Genomic DNA, 25,939 nt, shown 5'->3' with positions numbered 1-25,939 from the left:
TGCAGAAACATTTGCTTTAGCCACTGATGATGTGTGTGTGAGCGAGAGCAAAATGAATGTTTACAGTTACGTGGGACCACAAAATAGGGCTAATGTCGCGCAGCTGTCACGACTCACTTTGATTGGCCCGCGAAGCCCAATAGAAGACTTTGCGTGTGGACATGTGACTGTGTCGTTTGATTGGTGAACTTGAGTCTAACGTCACTGTGGTACTCACGGTGGATTGGAGCAATGGCAATTGATGCGGAAGTCCAAAACAAAAGTCTAAAAATAGATTGCGCACGTAATTATTGATAAATGAAAGGAGCAAGCGGCATGTAGATTATTGTAACGGAGTAAAAATACATAAATACTTGAGTAAAAGTAAAAGGTATGCTTCATTAAAACTACTCTGACAAGTACAATTTATCCAAAATGTTACTAGAGTAAATGTAACGCGTTACTACCCACCTCTGACGAACTTGACAGAGGATTCACAGGAAACATTGCAGACTCCGTTGAATCGATTTACTGACTTGGATTATTCAGATGTTAGCAAACACACGGGAAATACCCCAGTTGTATCAGTTCAAAGACTCACATCAGAAATGGCAGCTTTGCCGGGACATACGCAGTTCCAATCCTCATGCGTTTCCTCTCATCCATGATCCATCTAGCGCGGGGCTGCGGGGACCCGGAGCGCATCCCGGCACCGGGAAGACGACCGAGGTGAGGGTCATCCCGGGTCGTCACCAGGCCCTTGATAAATCTCTTTGCGTTCGGCCGCCACCGGGACAGTTTGTGCCGTGCTGATCCCATATCAAACATTGCGTCACAGGGGGACGCTTTTCATTAGGGAGCGTCCGTGTGTTCACCTGGACTGTTATTCGGAGTGGATGATCACAAAGGAGCTCTTGAAAAGGAGAGGACAAAAGCCTTCATATGAAAGAAGGCCATGCTTGGCATGTCTGAAGCAGACGCCATCACTGACGAATGATGAGACGACAGGTTCATGGACTAATGACGCCGCTGTGCTGAACTGACAGCACTGTGGGATTTCACACGTGATCAGACACGACACGACACGACAATACGACACAACACTACGCCAGGGAAGCCCAAAAGCAGGCAGGAGTGCAGGACATATTCAAAATTGATTTATTTTCCAAACATGAAACGAACAAACTAAATCTAATCAAAACCACCAAGTTGAAAAAAAACAAACAACACACACCGATAATGTAAAGATAATACTATGCTGCACTATACCATACAGTATATGTAATACTATGCTACTATGGGCTACTATGTTACACTATGCTCTATTGTGCTATACTATACTGTACTACACGATCATATATTATACATGGAATATACAACAGTAACACGAGACTCTGCTATACTATACTATACAACGCTACAGTAGGCTATCTAGTGCAATACAGTGCTATACTAGTCACTAGGAAAAACAACAACAATATGAGACATATACACGATGTAATACTGTAGTAGGTTTTCGTACTGCACCATACAGTACTATTATACTGTGAACCAACATGGGCAGAACTATACACTACTACTTGATAGTAGACTGTTCTATTCTGTAGTAAACACGAGACTGTGCTATACTATGCTTTGTTCCGACACCAAAAGTGGATGAGAGTATTGAAAAGGGGAATACGAGGGAACGTTTGACCTCAATAGAGACGCCGCTAACCTCGTTCTGCGCCAGCAGCCCGGATCAACTACATCCGTTAATCCTGAAACCACATCTGGGGAGCCCAGAAGGCCTCCGTCCTCCCTTTCCCTCTCTTCCGGGATAAACAGATCCACAGCGGCGAGATTTCCAGCGGGAGCGTCGACTCGTGGGAGATTAACGCTGAGCTTTGTGCGCCCATGACACATTTGACAGTTTACTGTACATTCAATTCATTATATGATCCAGACAACATTTAGAGATTATTTAGGGATGCTGCTCTAATACATTTGCTACACTATTTTTGTCATACCATATTATGCTATACTACACTACATGACAATATACTACTAAAGTATACTGTTCAATGCGATATTGTACTACACGATACCACTCTATACTGCCCAACACAGTCTTATACTATACTGCACTATACTATATGATACTACCCGATGCTATAGTGTACGGAACTATACTACACTGCATACAGACCTGGAGAACAATTTCAGTATCGTAAAGGCTATAAATACACGCCTCGGGTATATTTAAAATTGGGTCTTTTTATATTGTGGATTTCACTTGTTGCGGGGGTGGTCTGGAACGTAACCCCAGCGATGGGGGGGATTACTGACACTGTACTACACTACAGGTGTATTGATGGACGATGTTGATGATGATGATGATTCCAGCGTTCGGTATTATGTTTTCGAGCAGTTTCTCCTCTTCCACAAATGTTGTTGTCAGTCACCACGGAGCACGCGCCTCCTTTTACATCTGGATGTGTCCGCCCGCTCCGGGCCCCCCCCCCTACCGCCCTCCTTCGGTCCTCCACCGACTCATTGGTCTGCAGGCTCCCCTCCACGACTGTCGTCCTCGACCTCCCCCCCCCCCCCCTCCGTTTCTATTCTCCTTCTCCACCTTCTTCTCCCTCTTCTACTTTTTGACACATGACTCGCTTCCAGCAGCGAACTAGTTAACGAGCGGCGGCGGATGAGCCCACCGCGCCTGCTCTCCTCTCTGGCAGGCAGCACACCGCCACAGTACGAAGATGGCGTCGGAGGGAGCCAGCGGAGAGCAGCCTCCTCCCCCGGTACAGCAAGCCCTGACCGCCGCCGTGCTGGGAGGCGTCGACACGGTAAAACGCCGCCGAGGGAAAGGGGGGGGAAAGCTTCGCAGAAATGACCTGGGGCAGCGGGGTTAGTCGCAACAAGGGCGAGAAATGTCGCGCATGAATCAGCGTTGAGTGGCCGCCGGGCTTCTCGCGACAATGTCCGGATGACAACAAACGTCCGTGTCCGTTCGGCCCGCACGAACCGAACCAGACACACGAAAAACGACAACGCCGCCTTCCTCCTCGACCATCTTGCTCCACTGTGACAAAATGACGAGCTTTCACGAAGCTTAGCTTCTTTCGTGATGGAGAATTCTTTTGTTCGCCTCGAGGCTTCTTCGAACCTTCGTGCCGAGATGGAGAAGTGACACATGAAATGGCTTCACACAGCTTGCACGACTGCATTTGCATATCATTGTAAAAATAATAATAATAATAATAATAGTAATAAAGAAAAAGCTTTTCGAAACATTTGACCTGTGTTGACAGGTTAGTTTGTGCCATGATGCAAGTTCTCAGGTGGAACCGCAGCGGACGCTTCTCAGGTTCCCTGGGAAACTCTTGGACCCAAGAGGAGATGGTATTTCTTCAGTTTGCTGTGACCAGATGCTCCAGCTCCATTTGTTGACACACACCTACTTGCAGTTGTGGGAAGTCATAAAGTACAAATACTATGTTACTGTTTTTAAGTAACGGCACTTTTTCTGATGACTTTTAACTTGAAGATGTTCCCCACCCATGGCCCTATTTAAGATATTTGTTGTTGTCGGGTCCAAGAATGACTGGGGGGCAAATGTGTTGTGCCAGCCTAATAGCCACCAGCTTCACCATCTAATCTGAAAAAAAAAAAAAAACATAAAGGTAAGGTATACAGTAGTTGAAGTAGTTTCGCAAGCATCTTTGGTTATGTTTGCTTTTTTTGCTCATGCAGGACCTGTTGTTACTCCACACCTGAGTATCCTGTCGGAATTTAGCTTCCAGCAAAGCGTTGTCCGGTATTTCTTTTTTGTTTTGTTTTTGTCATTTCATACACACAGCGACAGTGTTGCGAACCCGACAACCATAATGGATAGATGATGTCACAATCCGCTTCAGTACCATACCAATATAGATGATAAATGTGTATAAACTTCTCACACAGCAACACGAGCTCACTCCACAATCCGATAAATACGTGAGATCAGCGTCTGTTGTGTGTCTGTGTTTGAGATGTCCTGTTTTGTTGTTGGTCCTTGAATGCACCGTCACCTCATACTAAAAGTGAAACTGTGTTTCTGCTTCTCTGACTAATAACCCGTGTAGTCCACATTGCCGTTATAATTTGCCTGTATTCCCTAATATTGATTATTGTCAGTAAATGGCAAAAGGGGATTTTAATGACTTAATAGTGTTTGTGTAAAGTGCTAGTGTACATAATTGTTTGCCCATGTGTGATGTCACGTCACTTTGTGATAGCATGTTATTTAGGCTATTATGCTAGCTAATTCTATTTATGAGCTAGATATGAAGGTGGCTTGTGAATAATTTTAATGACTGAATACAATTGGTTATGGAACATGGGTTCTTGATTGTGTACATGTTAGACGCGTGGTGTTGATGCGCTCCATTTTAAGTGCTTTGCCACCGTCCGTGACATGACATCCATCCGCAATTACAAGTCGTTTTAAGGGGATGCGTCATTCGCAAATTTTTGCTGTTCACGCCAGGGCTTGGTCCCTATCCCCCATTTTGGGTACACCTAACGTTCACATTGGCCATCTAAGAACTGTCATTCTGTGGCTTTTTCCCAGCCCACTGCCCTGTGAGTAAGATACGGTGCGGGACATGGGCAAGGGTTGAAGTTGACCAGTGAATTTGCTGGCTTCCAAGCTAGTATTGGAATGCCATCAGTGTATCAGGACAGTGTAAAATTTAACACCTCGATACTCATTGGTCATTCTCCTTTGTTGCTGGTGGGGCCGTGCATCTAATTATCTGAATGCGCCAAGCCGCAATGACAGTGAACGCGTGGCATTGTCCTGCTTCGGCACGTTCTGTCATGCCGGCTCTACCGTTAAGCCTCTGATGGCGAAGGAGGCGGGCTGCAGCATAAAAAGCATAAAAATGTGAGCGTCAGTACAGCCTGTCACTCACTGCTGCCAGCACATGTACGTGCTGCTACGTACGTGCTAATGCTACTAGCATTAGCATTTAGGCCACTGGACGCAAGCAAAGCAGCAATCAAGTGTCATCTGTCATGCTGTATTAAATATTGACCATGCATAGTGTTGTTGATAGCAAAAGGCATTTGATCGGAGTATTCAGGCCTGCCAATTTTCATAGTGTGAAATATTTTATGTAGTATTATATTTTCACTTGAAACTATGTTGTCACTATTGCAATTAACGGTGATCCAAATTTGCAAGTAGAAATAACGTTAACACCGTATATAGCATCATAACTCGAAAATTACAGTGTTCACATTTTAGGCATCTTCGCAATCCCAGAGAGAGCGTAATTTGTTTAAAGACTGTGTGAGGTAAAAATGTTTCGAATATTTTTCTATTTTTACCTTTTTAATTTTTCTTTAATTTAGTTATTACATAATGTTGAACTACTCTCTAGCTTCCTCAGTTTTCAGTCTGGATGCTTTAAAACTGGCAGTTATAAAGTTTAAAACAATATTAAAAAATTGTGATAATAATCAAGATCAGACGATATGAAAAAATTAATCGTGATCATTTTTTTTGCCATATCACACAGCCCTAACAAGCATTGAGTGAAAGTGTGTGGGTGGTTTTTGAGTGACGGTACGAGGTGAAGAGCTGTGGAGGAGGTGGTGTAAGGGGGGTGTTTGTGTTCACCAGACACCTTTCTAAATTGGTCTTAATTTCAGTGACTCAGCGGGCATAGCTGGGAGTACCGTGTCAGCCCGCCCCCCAAGCCCTCACCCTTACAGATCTCGCTCCAGGCCACCTATGCTTGGCAGCGCAGCAAAACAGGTGCACCAGCGACATGGTAGTCGCGCCTCCTCACCTCGCTCGCTTCCGCCTCTGTGCACTCCCAATACCCCAAACGAACCCACCTACCAGCACCCCCAACATCCTAACCGCTGGCATGCCTTGGTTAAATAAAGCTCTTTGCTCTTTGCTCGCCCCTGTCACACTCGCTGTAGCTGGCTTAAGGTGTGTGTGTGTGTGTGTGTGTGTGTGTGTGGGGGGGGGGGGTTCTTGTTTGTGGGCGGTCGTTTCACACGGTCAAACGCTGGTCACCTCATCTCAGCGCACGTTAGCTGAAATTTTGTGGCTTGGATTGATGTCACAGAAAACACTGGTAAAAGCCCAAGGTGTCCGTCCGCAGGTTTTAAAAAAAAAAAAAAAAAAATCAAAACCAAAAATTCAAAATTTCAAAACCGAAGGTAATTAAAAGGTATTGAATTGAATTTTACAAGGTACTAAATGCCTGTGTTTAAAGAGAACAGCGCAAAGCATTCTGAGTAGTTTTACACCTGACACTCACTTCTCCTGTACTGTTGTGTTGAAAGTAATTGTTGCTGTCGACGTAATGATGCATCACCCAAAACCATGAAAAGCTCTTTTATGCTACCTACAAAAGCAGGGAAGTTTCCACTGTTTTCCTAGGTCGTCAGCGCGCGGTCGCCGCCTGTGCGAGTATAAAGAATCCTTCAGACGTAACATTTTATTTTTCAGAGGCCACAGATTCTTGAGCCGAATTAATGTCTAGTAGCCGATTTCCCGCCAACCGACATTTAAAAAACGACACCTAAACGGTTTGTCTTTCATAAGTGGAGCGGAAAAAACTTTTAATTGTGGCAAGAAGTTGTGTGGTCAACCCCGATTACAATCAACCTCACCCTCTCGCCGCTGTGAGCTGGTTAATGACCTAGCTAAACGTAATTAGGCTATGATCGCTGTGAGGTAGGATGAGATAGCGTGCCTAATTGGACGGCTGAGTTTAATTTGAGCGGTACGATGTGGGGTGGGGGGCGGGGGGTTTTGTAGTTGTTTCAATGCTTGTTCATATTATGCTACATGCTATGTGGCTCTGCTGTTACTCTATTTTTTTTCTTGGTCAAATATACAACACTCCCAACTGGCAAACTAGGAGGGACATTTTACAGTTTTCTTAATAATACAATTGAACTGTGACTTAAGAATTTAATTTGTTACGTGACCAAGCTCATAACATATTTACCTGTATATCAAATACCTTTTCCTCATTGAAAAACGCCATTAATCCTTTCCATTGTTTTGCTTTGCTTCACATTTTTCATTAAAAACAATAGCACTGTAATGTATAAAAACATCATTCACGTTGTAGTACCGGTAATTCGGAAATGGGAATTTTGCGGCGGTTCTCTTCTTCGTAGATGGTTTTAGGAGCGACTTACAACCCTTTCTGATACATCACTGTCCCCTCGGCATAATACTGCAAACACCGTATAAAATGACACCCATGTTTTAAAACCTGACTTGGCGCGAAATTAGGCAGAAGTGGTCAAATTTTATTTGCAGGAAAAACTCTAACTTTGATGTTTCGTATTTCAGAAATGCGACTTCAACATGGATAACCTGAGCAAGCCGGAGCTGTTGACTCTGCTGAGCATCATGGAGGGTGAGCTGGAGGCCCGCGACCTGGTCATCGAGGCCCTCAGGGTGAGTTGTGCTCCATTTGAGAATAGGCGATTGACTCGTTTGCCTTGCAGTTTTCTTCGCAAATGATAGCCTGCACAGACGAGCAGAGCGGATCGCTCCAGTGCTTAGCCTTATCTTCCACAAGGATACCTGTGCTTCGTGATTGTGTAAACCTAGTGTTGATTAGGTTGTTTGAGGGTTTTGAGAGTGAGTCTTTGATTCAAATGTGAGCAGCTATTGGTTTGAGCTGTTTTAGTAGGTATTGGTCAGTGGGAAATTGGGGAATTTTTGTTGTTGTCATTTTGGTTTTATTGTTTTACCTTCCAGAGACAGGAAGTGCATGTTTTTACTTACTATTTGCATTCACCTCTGCTATTCCCAGTTAGACTCTCTTTGGAGCTTTTTCCCTTCCACGACATATCTGATTGGTTTCTTCTGCCTTCATGAGCAATGTAATTCAGTTGTGTGCGCATATGTATGTGTGTGTGTGTGTGTGTGTGTGTGTGTGTGTGTGTGTGTGTGCGTGGGCGTGGGCTTTATTTTGGTGTGCAAGTTCTTGTCTATAGTTTCTGACATATCAGCCTGGACTTTTTCACTAAATTAATACCGTCAAGTTAAGTCGATTGAATGCGCTGTTTTACAACCCACACATACCATATTACATATATCAGTACGAGAGAAAACAATAACTGCCAATTGTCTTCAATGGTCAGCTCGATCGCTTTAAACTTGAGGCTGTGTCATAGGCATTAGGTCACATATTGGGGAAAATTATGAGATTGTTCACTTGAGCAGAGCAAATCTGAATGCCGATCCGAGTATTTCAATGCGTGCGGATTTCATTTGAAAATGTGAACTGTTAACACAGTATGGAGGTCATTGAAAAATGAATGAACAGAAAACGTGATTATGGTGGGTTAAAAGAAAGGCGAGAACGTGAAGCTCCTGGGATAGTCAAAATCTGCAACTAAGATGCATCTTTGTTTGCACAGCTTGGGTTCAAGATGGGCAAAAATGCTTTATACACCAATTTCTTTTGTAATGGGGCTCTCTTCCGCAGTCATTTAATAAAAAATTCATTTGATATTTTGGAGAATAGCCATTTTATAGTGAGTAATAATCTTAAAGGTCCCCTTCCATCAGTTTTTTAAGTTAAATTTTTTTATAATCTTTTATCTCTTTTTATCGGGTTTGCATGATCATTTTGGTTGGAAATGCCCAAAATGTCCTTTTTCAAGCTATTCTAGTTCGTCTTTTTCGGCCTGGCATTTGAGACGGTTTGTACCCAGCCTCTCGCCCGAAGATAGCTGGGATAGGCTCCAGGACACCTGTGACCCTAGAGAGGAAAAGTGGGACAGAAAATGGATGAATGGGGATAGTTTGAGGTTAGGCACGTCATCCACTCTTATTCATTTGAATTCGACCTGCTGCAATGATCGTTTCTGGTGACAATGAATGCAAGCTTCACTATTTCAATCCACTGCCTACATCATAAAATATGAATATATGAGTATTGTATATGTGTACTTTATAGACAATTTTCATGGCTTGGCAGCAGCTGGGACTCGCTCGCTTAAAACCTGGAAATGCCGTGTTGCTGTTCAGCTGAGTTTAGTTGTTAGGTACCAAGGCCGAACTGGGCAGGTTCTTGAATATAAATTGACAAAACTACATCACAATGTCAGCCATTTCTAACCCACCTAATTTGCAAGCCTTATGCCGTTTATTGCCTTTTTCACATTCAAACGACAAACCGCATGTCAAACTTAAACCATGCCACAGACTCTTTTTGACCTATGTTATGCATAAAACAGTAGTTCTCATGTAAAGGGTCCTTGAATAAAAATGTCAAGAAAGTGACTGATTTTAACAGGAATTTTTAACGTTAGGTCAGAATTATGGAATTTTCAGTTTTAGAATGAGATTCATAGCACCAATCCCAGAAGGTACAAAGTCCTTCTGTTCACAAAAAAAGTTAATCAATACCGACTCTGTCTGATAGTCCAAGCATGCCAATGGGATTGGCCACAAAAAGAGGAAGTAGAATACTTAAAACTTAAAACCAAACAACATCTCTTGAGGTGCACTGCCGGCTTGCGTGTGATGATGGCATCACGACAAAACCTGAACGACATTTTCAGAAACTGACATTTTTTACAATCGATAAAGGTGACTTGCATTTTTTTTCCACAATTTAAAAGACCTTCCTGGTGTCTTCTACCATTAAATGTCCCCTTTGAAGGTGAAAGTTAAGTGTCATCATATGGTTCCAAAATCAGACTTAACTGCTTGTTCATTAATTTTGTTTGTTTGAATGTTGGTGGAAGTCTGCACTCCATCCTGGCCAGGTTACAACGAGCTGCACAATGTTCCTGTTTGTTCTTAGGCAGACTCGTGTCATGTGAGGCAGGCGGTGTGGTAACAGTAAAATCAAGAAAAAGTAAGATAGGCATCCGTAACATAGACTCCATACTGACAAAATGTTACGAGTCTTATTACGTGGCCTAGAGGATGATCCTACGTGGGACATCTCCAAGAAGACGCCAGCTGCAGATGTCAGATGGGCGTGTGAGTGAGTTCCGGCAACGACACAGCAGCACTGATCCATCGCTCGTCGCCAGGCTCCGTGGTGTTATTAAGCAGCTTTGGAGCCGGAGATTAATTAGCATGTGGCTAAAGCCGCGCTGAGCCGCTGTATAGGGTTTCGCCCAAGCGAAAAGAAAGGAGGCAGTAAGCTGATTAGCCCAACAACAATGGTGACGGTATCACGTGATTAACGCAACCTCGTCAAAAGGAACTACGGCGTTCTCAGCGCAGTTATTTTTAGACATCCACAGGTAGAGCCATGCAAGTAGAAATTAAAGCTGCGAGTGAAGCTAAACGGGCCTTCGGGAACGTCGGAAGGTGCAACGGGCGGAGGACTCGATTTAAGGACATTGGACACACAAGCTCTGATTTACAGTATTTTAGTTTCCTGAATTATGGCACATCATTAAATGTTGCTGTCATGCTCTGCTGACATGCCATGACAAGAACCTTTTCACAATTTGCAGTATACGTGCTTAAAATTACAATGTAATTTGGCAACATTTCTTGGACCACTTTGTCTTTGAAGGACACCTGGAAACAGCAAAGATGGCAGACTTTCTGTCTCTTTTCATGGATGGCATCTCGAGACTTTTTTGTGGGTCGACTCGTGATAGACGTGCCATGTTTCTGAGTGAAACTAAATTGCTGAATTAAGAAAAAATTGCAGGGTGTGAGGATCCCCAATAATGACCCTTTTATAGTCATTCAAGAAAAACACGGTCAGTGCACATATTTAACAAAATTTTGGACAGTACAGTTACAAGTGAATTAAATGGGTAGAATAACTAGATGGATAGAAAAAAATAAGTAATAAAAAAATAAAGGGACATACTCATTATATTGCACCGTCAACATTATTTCAGCAGCATTATAGTACTCATGATAAACCTGTAGTCTTGTCATTTTAAACCCTAAATGGCAGACCCTGTGTATTTTTTTGGCATGGGTTTCGAGATTATTATTATATTTTTTTTTTTGTGTGGGTTTACTCATGATAGACTTAGAAAATGTTATGTTGCTTACAGAAAATGGTTTCAGGGGCTGCCTTTTCAAAACACTCCAGAAGGCACTTACTGAAAAAGTTAAGTTTGTCTTGAAATGACCCCTAAAATGGCCGCTTTAACCCAAAATGGAAGACTTCTCATGTCTTTTCTGGCATGGCTTCTTGAGACTGGGTAGTTATTATTTGGCTAAGTGAAACTGGCTTCAGGGCGTGACTTTTCAAAAGGTTCCCTTGTAACGTTACCAAGTCAATTTTTTTCGGTCTTTGCACTTTGGTAGGCATGTCAATGAGTAGACCCACAAAAGTGTCACAAGAAGCAATGCCTGGAAAGCTTGCCTTTTGGTTTGATCAAGGGATCAGTGCTCCCTGGAGTTTTTTGAAAATTCAGCCCCTGAAGACAGATTCACTGAGCAACATGGAATTTTATTAGTCTTGTCTATCTTGAGTAGACCCACAAAAAAAGTCTTCATAGGCTATGCCCGAAAGGCACAGGAAGTATTTCAATTTTCTGGTAAATTTTTAGGCATCCTTCAAAGATGAACTAGCTATGTTGTCTGATTGCCACCAGTTGAAGCTCATATACAGTACTAGACGGATGGGTAAGGCTAAATTGTGAAAGAACATTTTGTTTTCGTCAGTGTGTGTGTATGTCTGTGTGAACATAGCATGCAGTTTGATTACCTGTCCATGCACCACAGTTTAGTAATAACTAATAATAGAATGTTACTATGAAAGCTTTGCAAGTTGAGTTGCGGGCGACCGTGACGGGAGGTCTCCATTCTCGGAACGTTAGCCCCCGTGAGGTCACGTGATCCACCATATGACTAAGCTGCTGTCAGCGGCGGGCCTATACATGCTCAGCACAACACAACGCAACATAACATAACGCATGCCTTGGGCCGCCAGGCAGCGTGACGTTATCAGCCAGCATCTCGCTATTTAAGGCACGTCCTGTTGCTGGGCTTCGCCAGCATTTGCCCTCTACACACTCCCATCTCTCTTCCTTTCTTTGCTGTGTCGTTCTCTTCCGCCACATCAATCGTCACGTGTAATTGTGTTATTGTGCTCTCTATCAAACTAGAGAGCATGATTCTGATGGAGAGGGTTACCTTGGAAACTCTTCACTCATGCACTAGTTAAACTGATAATCATGCCAATGACCAGTATTACAGCATCAGTCTCCTAATGCCAATACTTAGCCTCTAATGCAATGATACTTTAACTCTTCTGCAATAACGTTTGTTTGCGATGTACGTCGACGTGTAGTGGGATTCAAGCTCCAGAATGCTTGTTGACTTCCCATTTGTCCTGATTTCACAGCTCACATATCATGTTTTTAACCTTTGTTGTCATACAAGCGTAAAAAGGATGATTAATATTACAAAGGCTAAATCAGTCTATATCATTTGTTCTTAACTTAAGTACTGAACACTGCAGGTTTCATACTGTATGTGCATTCACTGAACCCTTCAAAATTTATAAAATTAAGTAGGTGCACCGTTGCCGATAGTGTACGTCGGAGTCAGTACTTGTACTCACATACAGTAATATACGGTCAAAATAAATTACCAACATTTACCGTTAAATTAGGGTACCGTGCTGTAATCCACATAGTGGTAATCCATCCGTCCATCATTCTCCATACCATTTAGGTTCGCGGGTGTGCTGGAGCATATCCCAGCTGACTCTGGGCGAGAGGCGGGGTACACCCTGAATTGGTTACCAGTCAATTACAGGGCACAAATAGACAAACAACCATTCACATTCACACCTACAGGCAATTTAGAGTCTTCAATTAACCTACCATGCATGTTTTTAGATGTGGGAGGAAACCGGAGTACCCGGAGAAAACCCACGCAGGCACGGGAAGAACATCCAAACTCCACACAGGGGAAGCCAGATTTGACCCGGGTCCTCAGAACTGTCAGGCAGATGTGCTAACCAGTCTTCCACCGTTCCGGCCCTAATACGGTAGTATACTGTTAAAATAAATTACAGTAGATTTACTGTTTAATTACGGTGACACATTGCATAAACATTGTTAGCTAATTTGATATAGCCTACACTGCTAGTTAGAAAAAGGCGGCACGGTGGCCGACTGGTTAGCCCATCTGCCTCCCAGTTCTGAGGACCGGCCCCGACTGTGTGGAGTTTGCATGTTCTCCCCATGGCTGTGTGGTTTTTCTCCGGGTACTCTGGTTTCCTCCCACATACCCCAAATATGCGTGGTAGGTTGATTGAAGACTCTAAATTGTCCGTAGGTGTGAATGTGAGTGCGAATGGTTGTTTGTTGAGAAGTGCCCTGCGATTGGCTGGCGACCAGTTCAGGGTGTACCCCGCCTCTCGCCCGAAGATACCGTAATTTATCGTGTATAATGCGCACCCATGTATAATACACACCCCTAAAGTTGACCTCAAAATTCTGGAACACCCTTCTTCCTATGTATAATGCATGTTTACGATGCATGATTTTGTTTCTACCCATATGATCAAAACATGCAGTATTATCTCTATTTTGTTAGTTTTTTTTCAAATAATTATTCTGAAGTTAAACATTTTATTTGAACACTTTCTTTTTACTTACTCTTATTTTGAAATTCACAGCCCTACTTTTATTTAGTATGAGAAAACACACAGTCATGCTTATATGTTTGATTACCCAGGCAGAATTTGTACGAGGGGTACAATTATTTAAAGAAAACATGAAGGGTCAGGCGAAACACACTTTATTTTATTGGGATTCAAATTAAACTGTCAAGAATTTCAGAAAACAAAACATAACCATAAAGAAATTAATGATGGTTGTTGTTCAGTCGTATTTAAAAAAAAAAAAAAAAAAAAAAAAAATCCACAAATTCTGCCAGGATATGTAAACTTATGAGGACAACTGCACATATATGTAGTCATATGTAGCCCTGTCATATTGGAATGAAAGTGTAGGCTCCACCTTTTTCATAACCACTAGGTGGCGGTGGCATATTAGAATGAAAGTGTACACTTTTCTCATAACCTCTAGGTGGCGGTGGCATAGTAGAATGAACGTGTAAACCTTTCTCATAACCTCTAGGTGGCGGTGGCATATTGGAATGAAAGTGCACAGCTTTTTCATAACCACTAGATGGCAGCATACATTTATAAAATGTGAAAGCGTTTTAATTTTCCCCTATGTATAATGCGCACGATTTGACTTTTGACCATTTTGGGGGGGGGGGGGGGGGGGGGAATGCGCATTATACACGGGAGATTACAGTAGCTGCAATAGGTTCCAGCACGCCCGCGATCATAGTGAGGATAAGCGGTACAAAAAATGAATGGATGGATGGATGCTAGTTAGAACATATTGTAATAGGTGGTCAAGGATAGACATAGCCAGTGCACTTTGAAATCACTTTATTAAACAAATGGTTATAAAATAATAGAATAGTTATAGTAGAATACTTGTTTTCATGCAGTTTTTTTCTTGTCGTCGTCACAGTGTATCTACTTGTTGTCGTAATTTAGTGTGTGTGGACTTGATCATCATCGTGTAGTCCACTTTTATATATAGTGACTACTTGGTATCATGTAGTGTCTACTTGTCATCATGTAGCACACTTGTTCGTGCAAGTTTTACTACTTTGTCGTTGTGTTGTGTCTACCTGTTACTATTTCTCTTCTCACCTTTATTTAGACTAAACATCGCAGAAAAAGCCAAAGCAAAATACAGAGACTGAAACCTTTTGTTGTTGTTATTTTAGTCGAATTTACCATCATTTGACTTTGAGTGAATGTGGAAATTTAATTTCTGCTCTAGTGAGTTTCTTCTGTGGCAAATAGAATCAATTTGTTAGCATCGATTATGCTAGCCTGTTGCTAGCTACACACACACACACACACACACACACATATACACACATACACACACATGCCCAAACTGATACACAGTCAGTATGCTGCTGTGATTGGTGGGCTGCGTAGCAACTAGAACCCCCCTACCTGGACCCTCCTCCGCAGGCTTTCCACCTAGTGTTTCACCACCACCCCCTGAAATTCCGTTCCGGAATGAGACTGAAAAGATCCTGAGTGTCAGTCTTTGCCCTGGCCGCCCCCCGTTCCGCCTCCATTCCCGGAAGCCTCCGGAGAGCCTGGCTCTTTTTTTTTTTTTTTTTTTTTTTTTCTTTTCCTTTCGAAATGCTGTCGGTTGAAGTCATCTCCTGGCTCCCACGGGGGAGAGAAGTGCGTCTGAGCACTCGTATGGATGGCTGCATGATGCATTCGGAAGTATTTTCACAGCAAAAAATACACTTTCAGTATGCAGGATGTATTTTTCTCCCTGTTGCTGTTCTGTATAAACTGCACCGACTCGGGATGAGGACGGAATTGACCTGGCAATTTTCCGCCTTTGTCGGTAGAAGCAGATGTAACAAATGTGGGATAGTGCCTGCATGTACAGGTATTCCGCAATGCTGAAGTGTAAGACCAGACACTTATTCCGTCTTGTTGTGTTAGAAGAAATTGTTACTATCAGACAACTGTTCTATACGTCACATCAGACCATCAAATGATCTGTTTGCATGCCCTCGCATGTGGGCAAGGAGAGCCACAGTTGCCAATGCACTTTCAGCCATTTATTGAATGGCAAAAGCAATCAAATGCAGAAATACAAAATACCCGCAAGGAGCTGCTGTAGGGAACAACGCACACCCAGACTCTCAGGCTGAAACCACCAGTCAACCAGAATTCAGCTCCTTATGTCACTTATTCCTTTTAAAGGCACACAACCAACACACTGACACTGTAGTACCTACAGTCATTACACATTGTCTTTGTTTTCTGTTTTTATATACAATACTGTGCTATTTAAAAAAAAATAAAAATAAATTTAAAAGCACATTTTATTCGTGGCCTGGAACAGATGTTATTTCAATGGGGGTGGGGCAAAATAAAATTAATTTGCTTGTACAAGTAAATTGAGTTAGCATCTTGGTCAAGGAATAAATTAATCTTCTAACGTAAAAAATTGTAATTCACAGTTGAGTTGTAAGTCAAGGTACCACTGTATTTTATAAACCGGTACCTCACCAGATGCTGACATAATGTCATTATCTGATTGCAGGATGCTATATCGCTGTGTGAAAGGTGCGACAGTGTCCTGCTTCCCTTGGGTTCTGTGTAAAAGGCAAAAGTGGATACATTTCGGATTTTCTGAAAAAGTCTGAAATGCCGTTTGTGCGGGATCTCTGCGTGAAAGAGCCAGAACAGACGGGATGGTGTGAAAGCGTATAGAACACTGATTCACTTCTCCCGCCATGTTGCATTGAAAGCAGTTGTGGCAGCGTTTCAGTGTGTTTTAAGCCCTCGCTTGTGTGTTTGCGCGCGTTGACGTTGTGTGTCCTCGGCACGCAAAACTCGTCGGCGATGAAGAGGAAGGATTGGTGAAGAGCTGAGCGGAAGTAGGTCATAGCCAACGTCCCTTTTCTCCCGTCTAATCTTCTCCGCCTGCAACACTCACCCTCCTCTTCGTCTTCCTCTCTTATTGAGGCCAACGTTTCACTCATCTTTTCTACTTTTCGCTTTAACGTACATTTGGAACGCTGATTGAGAATCAATCCCACCACTCAGTCTAGTAGTTCTGCTTGGTTATAACTAGAGATGCATCAATTAATCGACAACTAATTGATTATCAAATTAAAAGATAAACATTTTTGATAATCGATTAATTGTTGAACGACTTCGTTGAACTTAAAATTGTCCAAATCCTCGTAATTGCAGCCTCTCAGCAGTAAATATTAATAATTGTTTATATTAATAATAAAGCAGGAAATATTCATAACTTGATTTATTATAATTAAGAATAATTATAATTATTATAATTATTGATTATTTTTTTGTTTCATCAAAATAAGACATTTGCCAACATCTTTTACTTTGGAAAACAACTTCAACATTTCTGCTTATTTTCTGACACGTTATGGACAAAACCAGTAACTGAATCATAATCAGTTTGTTTGTGCATTTTCTGCTCTGTCAAGTTGAAATAATGTCCTGTTTTCGAATATGGAAATTTAAAACTTTTTTGAATCCGATTCATCGATTAATCTAAAAAATAATCAACACATTCATTGATTATTCAAATAATCGTTAGTTGTAGTCCTAGTTATAACATTTTGTTATCTAGTGGTCTCTTGATTTACGTGTACACAAATCTGAGTTTTCGGAATTATAAGACATCGCTCAGCTGATTTAAAAAAAAACATTTTTTTTTTTTGCTTTGCTTTGCTTTATATGTAGCTGACATCAAAGTTCTTTTTGTTGTTAACTGTCAACCCTCTAATGAGTATGTCACACTGTCATGTGACCCGCACTTGAATCAGGTTCTTAATGTTTCCTCTCTCAGCCTGTCTTCATGAACATGCACGCACGCAGACACACACACACACACACACACACACTCACACACTGCCCATGGTCCACGTGATCCAGGAATGTAATGAGAGCTACTGATACAAACAGAAATAGTCCTGACCCGCTTTGAAGACATGATGGTAACACAAGTAGCGTTACATGTTGTGTGTGTGTGTGTTTGTGCATGCCACACTGTTTCTCACACACACACACACACAACATAGTTGTCTTGATGCCTACTTTTTTCTTCCAGAGTTCAGTGACATCAAGCAGCCAGCAACCCAGAAATATATCTTGCACCCTCTTGACTAAAGGTTCTTATTTCCATGAAAATCATGTTAAAGTACAACAAGCCACGTCAACCAGTCCAAAAACCTTCCTTCTGCTACCTGAGTTGAGGGAGGACTAGCAGTCAGCAGCATAACATGCACCGTCTTGACTAAGGATGCTTATTTATAAGATGACAACGTAAAAGCCGTGCTGTCCCCACATCAATCTGTCCAGTGACTTCTCTTTATTCTTCTTGAGTTTCATGACGACAGCAAAATACATCATCTAGTCCAAACACATTTTTTCTTATTGAGTATAAGAAAGGTCTAGCAGCATATCATGCACTCTTGATTAATGAAGCTTAATTGCCAAATTATTTTTAATAATAGATTGTCTGATTTTTTTCCCCGATCAATCACAAAAAAAACACAACTTAAAATTTCCATCACTTTATTCAAAAACAAGATATTTCAAATTGACAGTTCAGAAAATGCACAAACATGAAATGATTATGATTCAGTTACCGGTTTCGTTTGTAATATGTCAGAAAATAACCAAATATGTTGAATTGTTTTCCAAAGTAAAAGAGCAACTGCTTGCTGGTGCAATAAAATGAAATTTACATACAATCTGATTAGTCAACTAATCACACAAAAATAATCTGTGACTAATCGACTATCAAAATAATTGTTTGTGGCAGCCCTAATTCATACTATGGCTGCAAATAATTATTTTCATATTAGATTAAACTGACTGACTGAAACTCCCATTAATTGATTATCATTTTATTGGTTTGGTCGGTAACATGTCAGAAAATAGGCAAAAATGTTGATCAGTTTTCCAAAGTAAATGCTTTTGTCTTCTTTTGCTAAAACACAAAGACATGCTTTATCATTGTAATAAACATAATTGTTATTTACTGCTGAGAGACTAAAATTCTGTGGATTTGGACAATTATAAGTTAAACGAGGTCTCTAAACGATTAATCGATTATCAAATTTTTTTATCAATGTATTTGTTAATTGATTAGTTGTTGATGAATCGATGCACCTCTAACGACATCAATGTAAAATCTTTCTAGACATCAACTCCTCCAGTGGCTTCTTTCTTCTTCCTTAGTTCAATGCACTTAGCAATCAGCAGCAGCATGCACTGTCTTGATTTGAGATGCTAGATCATAATTATATAATTATGCTACGTGCTAGAGGACTCTGCATCTTTTTGCATAATTGTCAAAAAAAAAAATGTACCGGCATTACCAGACTAGTAACCCTTTATTGCTCAGTGACTGTTTTTCTCAATGTCTTTATGTCCCTAAAGTGTTCTCTGTCAATTGACTGTGTTGTCGTACTAGAGCGGCTCCAATTACCGGAGACAAATTGCTTGTGTGTTTTTTGGACTTACTTGGCAAATAAAGATGATTCTGATTCTGACCATAATAATAATAGTTGATCACAATTGTAGAAAATGTGATGCAGGATAGATTCCAGTGTGAATTGTGAAAGAGACTCTTCATTTTCAAACGCTCGCGTGCTCTCGTGTCAATTAACACTTTCTTGCACACACACACACACACACACACACACACACACACACACACACACACACACACCCACACCCACACCCGTGTGTTTGAATGAAGGCAGCAGCTGTGAAAGGTCCACTTCAGGTTACCAGAGTGAGAGAAATGATGATTATGAGCAGGAGGGTGACGGTGGAAAAAAAACCTTTCGTTTCCATTTTTATGTTGATCTTTTCTGGCGGGCATCAAAGGAGAGAAGATGAGAGGCTTTCAACTGCCGCACTCATGTGTAGTTATTGTTGTGGCATCAGAGACGAGCGAACGTGGGAGTTCTCCCACCGTTAGTGCAACAAGCACAATAATGTTGTCGATAAGAGCAGGAAAAACTAAACACTTTTTACAACTGCAATGATGCCCTTTTCAACTAAGAACTAGCGTATTGAACATTAAATATAATGTAAATGTGATACAAAGACACAGACAATAAATATTCTTCATTAGAAGCATATAGAAGGTTAAATATGATGTAGATATGCTACATTAGTATAGCGACAATAAATCTCATGTCAGTATGATACATTAGAGGTGTGTAGAACAAATATGGTCTAAATGTGGTCCATTTGAGGTATAGACATTGAATATGTTGTAAATATGCTACATTCGAGGTGTACTGTATCGACAATGTAAATGTTATATTAGAGGTACATACAATAAAGATGTGTAAATATGTTATAACAAATCTGTAGACATTAACTAAGATATAAATATGCTACATTAGAGATGTAGAAAACATTACATTTGATGTAAATGTACTACATTACAGATGTATAGAATAATATATATATATATATGGTACATTAAAGGTATACACATAGATGTCAGTAAAGTAGATTTGAGGTACGAACATTAAATATGATGTAAATATGATGCACTAAATGTACTGTATAGACATTATACTTGGTGTAAATATGCTACATTAGGCGGCACGGTGGACGACTGGTTAGCACGTCCGCCTCACAGTTCTGAGGACAAAATGTGGCCCCGCCTGTGTGGAGTTTGCATGTTCTCCCCGTGCCCGCGTGGGATTTCTCCGGGTACTCTGGTTTCCTCCCACATCCCAAAAACATGCATGGTTGGTTAATTGGAGACTCTAAATTGCCCATAGGTGTGAATGTGAGTGCTAATGGTTGTCTGTTTACTGTATATGTGCCCTGCGATTGGCTGGCGACCAATTCTCGACCGTGCTCTCGCCCGAAGATAGCTGGGATAGGCTCCAGCACACTTGCGACCCTAGTGAGGATAAGCGATACGGAAGATGTATGAATGAATGAATATGCTACATTACAGATGTTTATTCACATAGGATTTGTAAATATGTGACATTAGGATCATTTAAGATTTAATATCATGTAAATATGGCCCATAAATATGCTGCATTTGTGGTGTACAAAACATTAATTGTGATGTAAATGTGCTATATTAGATTTTGACATGCAATACAGTTTGGTGTACATGTGCTGAGAGGTGTATATATAAGATGCTGCTTCTCCCACTTCACGAAGAAAAAGCGACCAGGTGCGAGAGCGTCCGCGAGCGTCGGGGAGATGCAGCCGTTTAAATGTCAAACGCCGGCTGAGTCACGACTAGACGGGTAGGAGGCAGGTGTGAGACTGTGGGTCAATGCCAGTCAAGGAAGTACGCAAGGGTCCACCATTTACTGTAAGTCAAGTCAAATCAGTTTTATTTATATAGCGCCAATTCACAACAGACGTTATCTCAAGGCAATTTGCACATTGAAGAGGTCAGGAACCACACTACTATATTTACTATTATCTAGACACCTCTTATATCACATAATTTCTAGGGAAGCACTGATAACAGTATGAGTTTCAGCGCTGATACTGGTAATGGTACTTGTAGAGGTGTACCGATATTAAAACTGAGAACACATGACATATACTGTACTTTCCGAGTAGGAGTGACGTGAACCATATGGAGATGGGTGACTGCAAATTATGCTCTGCATAATGGCGATAAACTCCACTCTGTAGAGTTAGCGACACAGATGGCAACCCCGCGAGCCATCCGACGAGAACATTTTGAGCCCCGTGGCCCACTACTTTGTTTTTGAACAATATTTGATTAAAATAAAACACATTTTTACCCAAATTGCATGACGTAATTATTATTACATCATACATCAAGTATCACTACACACTACTCATGCTCGTACTCGGTCTGAAAAAAATGTGGTATGGCTGAGTCCCCAATAGTTACATGATATTTCATGTTACTGAAACACTTTTTATCCCGCATTTGTCTTCTCTGACCACGTCACCAACTTGTTGTTCTATCCATCTTTAATATAGTATTTAGAAATAGTGTCGCTCATCTCTGAACTCTTGATTGTTCCAACAAGAAAAACGGAAAAATATGTTACGCCAAAGCAGATGTTTTCTGGTCAAATGCGCTAGCAGATGTTAGTGCCACCTGTCCGATGGGTGCCGCTTCCTCAGGGATCTGGGGGATGGATGCAGGGTGGTTCGGGGAGGGGGGTGTCCCCTGTGTGAATGGAGGCTAATGAGTGTGCATGCACAGCATTAGATCATAACAGGAAATGGCAGAAGATGACAAAGTCCTCCTGGATGTACGCCATCCACGCCTGGAGGAAAGCCGGTGGCACACGACAAGCCACATGGACCTCCCTCAAGGCACTCAGGCCTTGACCTGACTTTGTTCTTCTTCTGTCACCTCGTTATAACAGGATTCATCGCAAGCCTCATTCACACAGAGATCCCGTAAAACAATGGCATCTGAGTTGTAACTCAGCATCTGTCTGTCTTTTGAAGCTAGATATTGCCAAAAATGTCCACTTAATCATTTACAGTAGTAGAGTATTCTTTTGCCTTGTATGTGTTTTCAACCAAAATTTGAGTTGAGAGTGAAGCGAAAAAAAAATTAATTTAGTAACTAAGGTTCTGTCAGTATAAAGTATGGTACCTGAAAGTGGTACTTGGGTAAAGCTACGAGTGATAAAATAATTGGTTTGAGTAAAAGTCACCTTGTAGAATATAGAGTAAACGTTTTAAGTATCTGTTAATTGCGGTACCTAAGTATAAAAGGTAATTCTCTGATATTAAATGTACTCTGATCTTGTCGATAATCCCTGCGGGTAAATTGCGTGCCTCGCTCTGGATGGGCAGGGCTGCTGTTCTTCCACTTTGTGCTCTAAGGTTTAGCTATTTAGTCAATGAATAATTTCTTGTGATTTCAATTTGCCATTTTGTTATTTTTTGTTATTTGATTAATCAATAAAATGATTGATTCAAAAAATATTCGATAACTGCAGCCCTACTTTTGAGCACTTTTGGTTCCGAGCTTTCAAATCAGTCCGTCCGGAAATCCGAGCCTCCGGCCTCTTGTCCGTGTCGGACTCACATCCCGCCTCCCACCTTTGCGACTATCTGTCTGGCAGTAGCGAAGGGTCGACAATTGAATTCACAAGTGTCTACTGCAGCAGCTCCTCCATTTTCATCCGCTTCCTCCCGCCCTGGGGCAGCTAAAATGTATATTTTTTTTTTTTTTTTTTTTTTTTTTACCCGGGCTGGCGTTCCGGGAAGGTGGGCGCAGTACGCGGCGTTCTCGGGCTCCCTTACAGATCGTCCTTTGTTCTGACGGTCAGTTCCTCGAGCAACAATGGCGCTCGTCTTCTCGTCGCCAATAAATGGACTCTTTCTCGGTTATCTTCACACTCCTACTTTCTTCATTGAAAACAGCCGCTAGACCACGGATGTCCATACTACGGCCCAGGGGCCAGTTGCGGCCTGCCGTTATATACGTGGAGCTTTTCTAGATATGCAAAGAAACAATTTATAACTAGAATAGTAGTTCTCTTTGTTAGGGCGACTACAAATAATTTTGTTCCAGAAGCAAACATGGTTTGCTCCCCTTTTTGCTCAGTGTGAAGGTTCGATTAGTAAACATATCTCATTAATGATCCTCAAGTAACTTTTTTAAGAATTGTCAGCTTACCGTATTTTCACGACCCGAGGGCGCACCGTATTAAAAGGCGCAGTTTCAGTTACGGGGTCTATTTCTGTATTTAACACATACATGAGGCGCACCGTATTATTGGAAACAGGCATGGTAAAACATACGCTAGCTTAAAACATATGGTAGCATGCATGCACGCTAAAGCAATGTTTTTAAAAAGGCAGCGGGAGCAAAACTGAGTTCTGTTGTACTTGATTGAAGTATTTAACAATGTACTCACGTTATTTTCTGATCAATCCTAATCCACAAATCCATCAAAGTCCTCATCTTCTGTATCCGAAATGAACAGCTGGTCAAGTTCTCCATCAAACACGCCAGGTTCGAGTCAGTCTCGTTGCCGTGCGAAAGCTCGAACAAGCATCCACAATCCATTCACAAATTGTGGCGTAACTCGCCCGGCGCTGCCTCCTAGTCTTAGTAAAGATGTGTTCGCCATCTGTAATCCATGGCTCCTACGCCGCTCGCAACTTCACTTTGAACGCCCTGTTTACACGGATGTCCAGCGGTTCTTCCAGCCTCCCGGAATGATGGCAAGCCCCGAGTTATTGCACTCAGTCGAATGCTGACATGAGACGCTTCTCCCGGCTGTTTTTTGCTCATTAATCCATTGCTCGAGTTGGTCTTCCAACTCCGGCCACCTCACCTTTTTTCCGTGTTTTGTTTTTCTTTTTTTTCCCGGTGAAACTCAGCTTCGTCTTCTTGACTTGACGAAGCTCGTTTTCCTGCTTCCTCCACTTGCGAACCATGGATTCGTTGATCTTGAATTCTCTCGCGGCTGCTCGAATCCCATGTTCCTCCGCGTAACTGATAACTTGCAGTTTAAACTGTGCTTCGTAAGTGTATTTCTTTGTAGGTGACATTTTCGGGGGTCCTTAGCCAAACCGATGTTGTTTTGCACAATGCACACCCCAGAAATGCTCCCAGTCAGTCAAGCGGAGCACACCGGCGCGGGGGCGTAGCTTTAGCGCCCTCCTTCACGCACCCTCCCCTGTCCTCAGCCACGTCCGCTTTTCATCTGTAAGCAGTGTGTTGGCAGGAAATGCTAAAAAAAATAAATAAATAAAAAAGTCAAGCGCAGCGCTCATCACAACATTTATAGATGTTGGAACTCGCATTATAAGGCGCCCGTCCATTTTTGGAGAAAAAAAGTACGTCTTATGGTCGTGAAAATACGGTACTTCAGATTGCTGTTTTGTTTCATTTCTAAATGTGGAGATGTGATTCGGCTGTTGCTCAGTGCAGGGGCGGCTCTATTGTAGTGGGATAGAGGGCTGCAGGCCACATCAAAATCCTGAAAAAGGTAAAACCTATGTGGATTTTGATGTTCAGATTAGCAGCACAATTGAATTCTTACATTTGTGTGTAAAATTTTGGTCAATTTGTGAATTATTTTAGATGTCTACAAAGGAGTGAATAATATCATTTATTTTAGAAATATTTGAACATAACTTTTAGATTTTAATGTCGTGCAATATGAGGTTAAAGGAATGAAAAATCAGATTCTTACTTTTGTATGCATTTTCTGGAAAGGTTACACAATATTTTCAAAATGTTTTAAGCCGTCTAATAGGGTACAAAAAGCCAACTTTTACCATTTATGTGGCATATGTAAAGGTATAAAGTGATACCTTGACTTACAAGTTTTCTGAGTTACTAGCCGTCGCTTGTCATTTTTACCAATTTTTTTTGCTTTGTAAACCAAAATTTGAGGTACACACCAGATACGCGGCGGGTTAAATGGCGGCAAAGAACGCTGCAACATTTGCTCAGCATAAGTAAATTGAGTTAAAGGTTCAGTCAGTCAACGTACCGCTATATTTAGTTTCCCTGTTACAAGTTGCTATATGATTCGGGCTTGTTTGATAAAATCTATCAAGCAGCTTACTCTACTGCTGCGCTGGCTCGGCATCAAATGTGTGCACAGTAAGCGTTGGCATCAGAGGACGCGCCTCCCGCTTATGTGCTAACGGGCCTCTGATTGGCACCGCGGTGGCTTCTCGCCTCGCCAATTGCCGCGGCTGACTTTGCCAACATTGTTTTGGACGGCGGAAGCCATCTGATCCGCAAAGGACAACATGGACTAATCAAACACATTGCATCTTGTCCAGGACCCTCAAATACAACATTGTTGTTATGGGATGAACATTAGGGACAGACCCAATACAAGAGCTGAATTGAGATACAAGATACTTTTAATTACCTCCATCCAGGTCAGGGGCCGGCAACCTTAAATAATCAAAGAGTTCATTTAGACTGTCTCCCCCGGAAAAAAAAAAAAAAACACCAGGAGCCACAAAACGTTATTTGTTTGTTTGTTGTGGAAGCAGGTAAGGCAATTGAGAACAATTTCTCATTTAAAATGCCAACCTGGAGGCAATTATAGGGTTCAGTGTCTTTTTTTTTTTTTTTTTTTTTTTTAAACCTGTATGTATAATAAACTAGTGTGTTGCATTTATTAAATCAATGACTGCTTCAGAGAACATGAAATGTTATTTCTGCATGAAAACAAAAACATTTTGAACACTTTTTACTGATTATTATTATTATTTCATGATGCAGGGTTGAACAGGAGTCAAATCAAAATTAAAAAATGAGTATTTAAATCAATGAATATTGAAATAATTAAATAAATATTGAAATAAAGTAATATATTGAATATTTAAAGTAATATTTAAATAAATTAATACTGAAATAATTG

General features: G+C 41.4%; 1 protein-coding gene across 2 annotated transcripts in view; it reads left to right on the top strand.

Annotated features, from left to right (window-relative positions):
* The first annotated feature begins 2,571 nt into the window (after positions 1-2,571).
* Positions 2,572-25,939, top strand: part of cttnbp2 (cortactin binding protein 2) — a 51,153-nt gene continuing 27,785 nt past the window's right edge. For both annotated transcript variants that reach the window (XM_061678063.1, XM_061678064.1), the window contains exons 1-2: positions 2,572-2,810; positions 7,334-7,441. In XM_061678063.1, coding sequence (XP_061534047.1) covers positions 2,724-2,810; positions 7,334-7,441 — 195 coding nt within the window. In that variant the 5' untranslated portion in view covers positions 2,572-2,723. The remainder of the gene's footprint in view (positions 2,811-7,333; positions 7,442-25,939) is intronic.

Source organism: Phycodurus eques, chromosome 5, assembly GCF_024500275.1.
Source record: "Phycodurus eques isolate BA_2022a chromosome 5, UOR_Pequ_1.1, whole genome shotgun sequence".
Taxonomy (NCBI): Eukaryota; Metazoa; Chordata; class Actinopteri; order Syngnathiformes; family Syngnathidae; genus Phycodurus; species Phycodurus eques.
This window is presented reverse-complemented; position numbering and strand designations above follow the sequence as displayed.